Source organism: Teleopsis dalmanni, chromosome 2 (assembly GCF_002237135.1).
Source record: "Teleopsis dalmanni isolate 2A chromosome 2, ASM223713v2, whole genome shotgun sequence".
NCBI lineage: Eukaryota > Metazoa > Arthropoda > Insecta > Diptera > Diopsidae > Teleopsis > Teleopsis dalmanni.
Genome location: NC_051847.1, coordinates 121485020 through 121495934, shown reverse-complemented (window position 1 = coordinate 121495934; position 10915 = coordinate 121485020). Strand labels below are relative to the sequence as shown.

General features: G+C 31.3%; 2 protein-coding genes across 2 annotated transcripts in view; both read left to right on the top strand.

Annotated features, from left to right (window-relative positions):
* Positions 1 to 2602, top strand: part of LOC119675603 (dynein heavy chain 5, axonemal-like) — a 73589-nt gene extending 70987 nt beyond the window's left edge. Inside the window, exons 26-28 of the mRNA XM_038086809.1 lie at positions 6 to 666; positions 733 to 1307; positions 1422 to 2602. Coding sequence (XP_037942737.1) covers positions 6 to 666; positions 733 to 1307; positions 1422 to 2602 — 2417 coding nt within the window. The remainder of the gene's footprint in view (positions 1 to 5; positions 667 to 732; positions 1308 to 1421) is intronic.
* Positions 2603 to 8911: 6309 nt separating this feature from the next.
* On the top strand, positions 8912 to 9682 carry LOC119682230 (RNA polymerase II transcriptional coactivator-like). The gene is made up of 3 exons (XM_038095601.1): positions 8912 to 9144; positions 9215 to 9271; positions 9336 to 9682. Exons 2-3 carry the CDS (start codon positions 9215 to 9217, stop codon positions 9579 to 9581), a joined length of 303 nt encoding a protein of 100 aa, XP_037951529.1. The 5' UTR covers positions 8912 to 9144; the 3' UTR covers positions 9582 to 9682.
* Positions 9683 to 10915: the final 1233 nt, after the last annotated feature.

The following is a 10915-nucleotide window of genomic DNA, read 5'->3' as shown; positions in this document are numbered from 1 at the left end:
AAAAGGTCCACCAATATGTGAGAGACCACGTAGGTTACCTCCAGACAAGCTAGCAGCAGCAAAAGAAGAATTCCAAAACTTAGTCACAGCCGGAATATGCCGTCCATCAAGCAGCAATTGGGCTAGCCCCTTACATATGGTAAAAAAACCAGACGGTAGTTGGAGACCTTGCGGAGATTACCGTCGCTTAAATGCAATCACCATCCCAGATCGTTACCCAGTTCCTCACATACATGATTTTGCACACATGCTATATAACCAAAAAGTTTTTTCAACCATCGACCTGATTAAGGCATATCACCAGATACCAGTTGAACCGGGGGATATTCCAAAAACGGCGATCATAACTCCATTTGGATTATTTGAATTTACTAACATGACATTCGGACTTTGCAATGCAGGTCAAACATTTCAACGCTTCATTCACGAAGTATTACGAGATCTCGAATTTGCCTTTGCCTATATTGACGACGTCATTATTGCATCAGCAAACGAGGAAGAGCACAGGCAACACTTGCAACAAGTATTCGAACGATTCAGAAAACATGGTTTAATAATAAACGTATCAAAATGCGTTTTTGCTCAAAACACAGTAAAATTTCTTGGTTATCTCATCAGTGAAAAGGGCATTCAACCTCTACCAGATCGAGTGAAGAGCATCAGCGAGTACCCGCTTCCAACAAAAACAAAAGAATTAAGAAGATTTCTAGCATTACTTAACTTTTATCGCAGGTTCGTACCAAACGCTGTAGATTCTCAAACTGCACTTCAACAAATGATAAAAGGAAACAAGAAGAACGACAACACACCGTTATGCTGGACCGAAGTGAACAAAACAATCTTCCAAAAATGTAAAGATGAACTAACAAACTCGACACTACTTGTTCATCCGTCAAAAACTGCTACGCTTGCATTACAAGTAGACGCCTCGGATAAAGCTCTCGGCGCAGTTCTTCATCAAGTGACAGACAGCACGTTCCAACCACTCGGTTTTTTCTCTAAACGATTAACAGATACACAAAAACGATACAGCACATACGATCGTGAGTTGTTAGCCGCATATCAGGGCATAAAACATTTTCGACATATGTTAGAAGGTCGTGAATTCGTATTAATAACTGACCACAAGCCACTCACGTTCGCATTCCAGCAAAAGTCCGACAAGGCTTCACCACGTCAAGTCCGTCAGCTTGATTATATAGGTCAATTTACAACGAATATCGTTCATGTCAGCGGAAAAGACAACATCCCAGCAGATTTTCTCTCGCGGATAGATAGTATTAGCATCCCAAAAATCGACTACGATTGTATAATTGGATTACAACGATGTTGCCCACAACTACAAGATATCAAAAACAACAATTCCATCGAAATCAAACTTTTATCTTTACCAACAATATCAGATAAAATTTATTGCGAAGTTTCAACTGGGCGAATTCGTCCTTACATTCCGCAGAAATACCGGCTACATATCTTTAAAGCTACGCATGGGTTGTCTCATCCCAGCATTCGGGGCACAACAAAAATGATAGCTGAAAAATTTTTCTGGCCTTCTATAAATGCTGATATCAGAAACTGGACCCGACAATGTATCCCATGCCAACGTTCTAAAGTGCAACGTCACAACCGTTCACCTATTTGTCAATATGAACTCGCTGAACACAGATTCGAACATATAAACATAGATATCGTCGGCCCGCTACCACCATCAAACAACTGCACATATATATTAACCATCATCGACCGTTTCAGCCGATGGCCAGAAGCAATTCCGATCCCTGATCAAACAGCGGAAACCATCGCAAACGCACTGATTACTCAATGGATCGCACGTTTTGGCGTACCCTTACGTATCACAACAGACCAAGGAAGACAATTTGAATCTTCATTGTTCAACCAACTAGCTGAAGTTATCGGTTGCAAACACTTACGAACTACGAGTTACCATCCTCAAAGTAACGGAATGGTGGAACGATTTCACCGCACATTAAAAGCAGCCTTAATGTGCCACCAAACAACTTCTTGGACAGAAGTTTTACCAATAGTATTGTTAGGTCTACGCACGACTTTTAAACCAGACATTGGAGCTTCTGCTGCTGAAATGCTATATGGCCAAACTCTACGTTTACCGGGCGAAATAGTAAGCAACCCTAGCCACAGAAATATAAATCAACACGATTTCATAACCAAGCTAAGAGAACAAATGCAGAGCGTCAAGGCAACGTTGGTATCGCATCATATAGACCGAGGCTACCACATCCAACCGGCTCTAAGCTCAGCCACGCATGTATTTATACGAAATGACAAGGTAAAACCACTATTGACGCAACCTTACGATGGTCTTTACCAAATGCTAGAGCGAAATGACAAGACGTTTAGAATACTGATCGAAAACAAAGAACAAACAGTTAGCATAGATCGTCTTAAAGCTGCTTTCATATGTCTCGATACAGACATTGACATCCACAACAAATCAATGGTATACCACACTCCAAACAACGTTAATGGCGACCAGTCTGTGCGACCAAATACAACAGCTAACCTGATAAAATCAGGACGCAACGTTCGCTTTCCAACCAAATTCAGTGACTCCATCACTTAGGGGGGAGTACTGTGGCAGCACCAAAAAATAAAAATAAAAGAACTGTCAACAAGGCACAACAATTGTGCCAATATCCGCAGTTCCCGCCAGTAGTAGTTTGGAAAAAGACAAAGCAGCACGTGAATAAAACGTAAAAACACAAATCTTAACTTTAAGAATATTTTATAATAAATAATTATAAGTAATAAATAAACTTATCCATTACCAATACGGAGTGTTAAATTCGAAATAAAACCCAACATAACAAACCACTACAACCTAATACTTATGATCTTATTCTTACGGAATAAGAACCCATTAGACAATCTTAGCGTGTACTGTTTAATCGTTTTTGGATTTAGTGTTGCAAAATAGTTGAGAAATGCTTTAATTTGACCATCCGCAAATACAAGAAAGGTTTGTATTTGTCGACTAATGTTATATTGTATTTAAACTTAAAATTGTCGAATAAGTTTAATATGTGTTATGGCAGCACTAAAAATAAACAACACGCCGATCTGGCAACACAATAACTGCAGATGATCGAGCGTGCATATACATAGAGGGAGTAAGACTTAGCAAACGATTGTAACAATTTACTTTAAAAACAACAAACTATTCACAACTATTTTTGAGTAATATAACAACTATTATTGAGTAATATAACAACTATTATTGAGTAATATAACATGGTGTCAGGTGTAATAGCCTAAATTGAAATTTAACAAAAATGGCGGAGCTTGCAGACTTACAAGAACAAGTAAGACAGCTGAAAAACGAACTAACGCGTAAAAATCAACAGCACGTTCCACAAATACAAATATTACAGCAGATTCCGCTTCCAGGCCCACTAAACATAAAATCAGGCGATATAAGCGAGAATTGCAAGAATTTCAAGCAACAATGGCAAAATTACTTAACAGCATCAGGAATTGATTCTCAAAATGAGGAAACAAAAAAAGCTATTCTATTAACAGCTGTAGGACAAGATGTGTTTCAACGCTACATCAACATGCCAATATTAGAAAAAGAAAAAGCAACAGTAAACGAATTATTGGATGCAATCGAACGGAATTTAACACCAACAGTCAACAAACGTTACATCAGAGCGATGTTTAACATGGCAAAACAAGAACAACACGAAACATACGATGAATACTTTAACAAATTGCGCGGTCTCACTAAAAATGCACAATATGGTCAGCTTGAGAATGATTTAATGTTAGATAAAATCATATGTTCAATAAAAGATCAAAATTTACGTGAAAGACTGTGGCTAGACGAAAACATAACGCTAAATAAAGCTATCGATATCTGCAGATCAAAAGAAGTAACAGAAAAACAACTTCGCGGAATTGAATCATTACCATTCGAAGTCAATAAAATTGACAAACGCAAGAAGCATCACGACAGTAATACCCAAAAGAGATTGTGTAAGTTTTGTGGATACAATTATCACGATAATACGAACAATGCAAAGCAAGAAATGAAGTATGCAGGAAATGCAATAAAAAGAGACATTATGCCAGAGTCTGTATGTCTAAAAACAAAAACCAAAGTGACGACAAAATGACACAAAGCAAAACAAGACATGTTAAAGAAGTAACAACGATAACAAAAAATGAGAGAAGCCAGAGTGTAGTATGCATACATTTACATAAATAAAGCAACTTCAATAAATATACTTTGTTGCTAAATAGTCTAAAAAGACTATATAATTTACTTTGTAACGCACAGCTACATGAATTATGCCTGGCCAGCACATTCCTATTGCTTAAGCACACATGAAGCAGCAATGCTTTCATGTTATTTAAAAACACGCTATGTGCGATAAGATTTTATGTATGCATGCTTTACCATTCCCTTAGATACATAATAAGTGCTAGCGTAAGCTATTATTGTATGTTAAGTTTAGCTCTAAGCTTATGAAGCGGAGCATAAGTATTCATTCAATCTTTGCAAAGCATACTGAGTGGATGCTTCAATAAATAATAATTAATATAAGAAAGTAATTGTTTTATGTTTGTGAAGTAAATAAAAACATTGAAGAATTGAACCTAAAAGTTTTAGTAGTTTTATATATTTTTGAATAAATAATAATTTCACACTACAAGAGTAATGAGCGATCTAAAGAGTATGTTCTGCATACAGTAGAAGCTGATTCATCAACAGGTATTTTTATAGATTTAATCATATAGAACAACAACAACAACAGTTGCAAAATAAGATGTCAACTGGATACAGGTGCGACGTGCAACATAATTGGGAAAAAAGATTTATTAGAAATATTTCCAGACCCTGTTATGAGAAGCACTAAAACAACATTAAAAACCCCTGACGGAGCGCGTATAATGCCAACGGGCACAGTTCAACTAACACTAAAAAACAGAAATAGAAAACACAAATTAATATTTTATGTGGTCGAAACTGAACACTGTCCATTACTATCAGCTCAAATATGTCAGGAGATGGAGCTTATAAAAATTTGCAAAAGTGTAAAAGTAAATGTTGAAAACGAAAAGGCACAAATGATAATAACAGATACTCCCACATCACCATTTGAAATAATATCGATGGATGTATTCGAGATGAACATTAACAATCAGAGAAAATATTTTTTGATAACTGTAGACCATTATTCGGATTTTTTCGAGATTGATGAATTGAAAGATTTATCAACAAAAATTACAATATATCTATGTAGAAAAAACTTCAGCAGATACGGCATACCAGTAGTAGTTATAACAGACAATGGTACAAATTTTGTTAATACAGAATTCAAAAAATTCGCAGAAGAGTGGGAATTTGAACATCGTACTTCGAGCCCATACCATCAACAAGCAAATGGTAAAAGTGAAGCAGTAGTAAAAATAGCAAAACAGTTGATAAAAAAAGCTATAGAATCGAACACTGATTTCTATAAAGCACTATTAATATGGAGAAACGTGCCTAACAAGATTGGATCAAGTCTAGCAAAACGGATGTTTTGCAAATGGCTGAAATGTCACATACCAAACAACGATACAGAACAAGAAGTGATAAGAGATGTGTCAGAACGTATACAACAGCAGAAAAGATATACAAAGCAATATTATGATAAAGGCACGAGAAGGGAAAACAATCTAAAGGAAGGAGATAATGTATATATAAAAGTGAATCCAAATGAAAACTGGATTCAAGGCAACTTACTACAAAAAGATACAAATAGAACATTTATAGTCAGCAGTAAAGAGAAACATTAAAAACGAAACAGTCTACATGTAATGAAAAGAAACGAATCAACAGAACACAACATAACTGCGGCAACAGATCCAGAACGAGATGAAGAACTAAAGAGGGATGAACGAATAGAGGAACCTGTAGACAAAGAAAAACAATATGCAAGATCAGAGCAATCAAATAGAAAGCAATATGAACAACAGAGGCCAAGTCAACAAGATGAACAACATAGACCAAGACGTCAAGCAAGAAAACCAAAACATTTAGAAGACTACGAAACATACTAACGTCATAAAAAAGAGGGGATGTTATGGCAGCACTAAAAATAAACAACACGCCGATCTGGCAACACAATAACTGCAGATGATCGAGCGTGCATATACATAGAGGGAGTAAGACTTAGCAAACGATTGTAACAATTTACTTTAAAACAATAAACTATTCACAACTATTTTTGAGTAATATAACAACTATTATTGAGTAATATAACAACTATTATTGAGTAATATAACAATATGCATATTTTTATATGAATTTTGTTTAATTTTTAAATGAGAATATATTTGTTATATTTTTAATTTGTTGAGCAGTTAATAAATATAAGAAATTTAGTTTAAAATTTTGATTTACTTTGATTATTAAATGAGAATATATATGTACATATTTAGTTATTTATATATTTCATATTTTTAATATTTTATATATTTAGTTAGTTTATTATATTAATTGAGCAGCATATTTGTTGAGTTAAGTACAATAGTTTGAACATAGCCTATTGTTAAAGAGTTTAATCCTCTTCGTCGGCTATGTGAATCCAAAAATTATACATTTTTGAAAAATAATATTAGCCGTGGGTACAACACATAAACAGCGGATATTTTCCTTGATGATAAAACTTCAAATGTCCAATGCTATTCTCAAAATTGCTCCAGCAAAAAAAAAAAGCTTTAAAAAAATAGAAATAATCAAATTTTTGCGATGGCAAGAAAATAAATTAAATGTAAAAAACAAAATTATAATCACTAATATTAAACTTAAAACTATACAATTGATGATCTTAAAATTATCAATAAATTTATATACATACCATAATAATCGTAACGTAATAGAAATTTTTTTTTAAATTCAAAACTGTTCTTATTATAATGATTGGGTTTATTTGAAATTAAATAAATAGTTTAGAAAATCATGAAGTATATTGACACAAGGGCGGGAGGAGTAACATTCCCTTTCCTAATAATTATTTTGCTTGCATCAAATATTATAATTGCTATTTATTATGTTTGTTTTTGAGAAAAGAAATAAATAACTGTTTTAAGGTAATTGCATTATTGAGTTGATAAGTTGAATTCCAGTTTGAAACAATCTCAGTTGTAATAGCAAAAATGTCGTATTTGGCGTAATGGAAATTTTTGTTTTGCTAACATTTTACATTCACCGGGAATGGCGACTACATAAAGTGTAGAATTTTTTTATGGTTGAGTTTGACTGTTTGTAATACAATACTAATTACATAAAATTTAATTTAATTAATAATGTAATAACACATTTAATTATTGGTGAATCAACTGTTTATTTATGAATTTTTTATAATTCTTTGTTTTAAATAATTCATATATATTGGCAAACACATACTCGCATCACTTATTTTTTATATTGATCACTTTAGCAATTGACAGAAACACATTTGCAATACTAATATTTTTTATTTCACTTACTATTTATAAAGTAAGGATGCTTTTATTTAATTATATGTTCACTACAGATTTACTCATTTTCTTAGACGCTCACATCCAAACACAAAATATTTACCGCGAATTCAGTTCTTTGACATTTTGATCAGGACTGCCAACACTTATGTTCTGCTGTTCTTTTTTATATATTCTGGATTTAATAATAATGTCATAGACATAGAAGCAAAAAATAGACTAAAAAAATTTTTATCATTATTTACTGAATATGGAAAAATATGAAAGAAGAAAATTGAATAATGAAATTTTAATTTTTAATTTATATAATTATATATATTCTATTTTATGTGATAGAATAATTTCTATTGACTTTATTGAATCTGAAATAAAATTGTCTTTTTCAAAACTGTTTTAAAGGTATATTTCTGTTGTGGTTGTTTAATAAAACTAATTAATTTTTTGCTTTAAATAGTTATTGCTTCATATGTAAACGTAAAGTTTTGTTTTCAATATGCTGTTAAATACGATTAACTAAAAAAGAAAACTATAATTTATTTTGCTAATCAAATATTAAGCACTAGACAGCATGTGTAGTTTTTGTTAGTGTAATAATTACACAAACCTTAAGTTTTGATATTTCAAGAAGGTGTATAGAGATAGATCGTAATGGAAAGTATGTATCTATTGACCTATGTATATGTAAAATCTCGCAAATCGAATGTCTAGAAAATCGGAATAGTGCTCATTTATTTGACAATTTTATATTTTGTATATTTAATTAATGTATATTAATTAAATAAACACATATTCTTTGTATTATATAGGTATATTGAAAGTACGCAATTTAAAATTTTTTAAATTGATTTTCGGATTTCTAATAAAATTTTAATTTTTCGGTTTGCTTTGAAAAATTATTTGCTTTTAAAGCATCTTGTTTTGACAAAATAAAAATAAAAGAGGGCTCAGAATTTTAAGCAAATTTAAAAAATAATTCTTAAATTTTAGATTCAACATAGCACAAAAATCTTAACATGTAATTAATTAGTTTTGATTTCAACAACAATTTCTATGTATTTCATGTACTAAAATATAATGAATATTTCTCATATAACCGATTATTTAAGTTGGTGTGACTAGAACTTTACACTAATCAGACTTTTTTTTAGCAAATTCTGTATGGATTTTATATAACAAAGGCGTTATTGCTGTATACATGTCAAATAGATTGCAATAACACGTAAATGTTCAATAATGCATATCAAAAATAAATGCTTGTTTCATAACTCATTAATAGAGTATTCTTATAGAGCGATAATAGAAATAATTTCTTGGTTTTTTAAACCAGTTAAACTATGTTTATGCCGTTATTAGAATTCAATACATTTTAAATATGATTAAATAAATAAGATTTTGTTTGTAGTTATTTATGCGAAATAACAAATATAGAAATTACGACAGCAAGACCTCTTCGAATGTGTAAATAAGGCATAACGAAGAAGTACGGATCTAAGTACAACAAACGAAAATTGCAACTCTGTCAAAAAATATCTTATGTCAAATATCATAACCATATGTCAAATCTGAAAGAAAGCATTTTAGCTTTTGTCCCGCTACGAAAACGTATTTAAAAGAAAGAAGCGTGAACACTTAAAGGTAAATTATAATTAATTTTAGGAAAAGTATTTCTTCAAATTATAATTATTAAATAAAAATATGTTCACAGATGCCGAAAACCAAGAAAGCAGTAGAATCATCGGACAGCGACTCTGGTCCGGAAGATGTGTGTATCAAAAACTTTAATAAGCGTATGTTCGTAATAATAAATCTGTTAATAATTTTTTTAGCGCAATAAGCCAGTGCAGAAAAAGGCAAAGGCAAGTAATGAGGCTCCAGCAAATGAGTGGGTTTTAGAAAAACTACGCAGAGTTCGTGTCAGTGAATTTCGCGGCCGCAGAAATATCGATATACGCGAGTTCTACGAAAAAGATGGCCAGATTTTACCAGGAAAAAAGGGCATTTCCTTGTCAATAACACAATGGAAAAAACTTCTTGAAGTGGCCAATGAAATTAATGAAGCTATAAAGGACTAAAGCCATTGCACAATTCACCATGTTCTCATTCTATACTTAAAAGATGTAATCTAATTGGAAAACAAAATTTGAATTTAAAATAGAGACATCAAAAATGAAAATTTTTAACATTATTTCACTTAAATGAAAAGGAATAAGTTATTGAAAATTTCTCTTCAATTTTAGTTAATGTTGTGTTTAAACGTTGTATAAAACATTAAAAAAATATGTGTCGAATGAATTAAAATGTGGTTCTCACATCTTAATTATGGCTAATGTAAGTTTGAATAGCTGGTAAAAAAAAAATTCCTGTAAAGGTATTTATATAATAGTTATTGTTATTTGTGAGATAGTTTGATATTTTTATGTCATTACATGCCATACGAAGAAAACTTGTTTATATGAAACAGTTTTACATACATATAAGAGTATTGATATTGCTGTACTTTTGTAAAAATATATAAATAATTTATGGCATTTCAAATAATAGTTGAAGTAAATGAGGAAGTGTAAATTAACGTTATTAATATCATAAGAAATATACAAAATTAGGGTTAGAGGAATAAGTAACAGTTTGATTGCTTTTTCTGATATAAATTAATTAAAGTAAATTATTAAAACTAAATCTGTTATAAATATAGAACCAAACGTAATTCATGAATCCATAAATTAACCAATGTACTTGTATATTTCATTATTATAATAATATTAAATTATATAAAAAGTGTAGATACATATATGGGTATATTAAGGTGTAGACTATATTCCAAAGGTCCATGATACTTTAATATATACATATTTTTTCCTAAATAAGCACACGTGAACAATAAGAACAGTCATTTCTCTTTTCTTCCATAATGGCAGGAATTAAGACGTTATATAGAGCACTTTGAAGGCATTCATATGCATATGTATGTGCATAACTTATTTCTATAAACCTCAAAACCCTGAACCTTACTATTCTACTGGCAAGCTTATTACATTAATAACATAGATAAATTATTGGAATATGAGAGGAGTGTGGTTGAAAAGATATATTAATCTAAAACGGATATAGCAGATATGTAGAGGTAATAAAAATAAAATAAAGAATAAAAATTTATGGAGTCCTAAAGGGTAAAAAAAATTATAGAATAGTTGAGTTTTCAAATTAATATAGAAAACTGAACAATTTGGGTTACTCTTCAAAACTAAATTTTGGAATACATTCTTATATAAAAAAATTCAACTCGATGCAAATGCATTATCCCTGACTTTATTAAAGTAATATCTGAAAATTTGAAAAGATCAAATATGACCGGTGTAATAATAATGATGTTAATAATCGAAATATCACTTAAAAACCATAATAATGT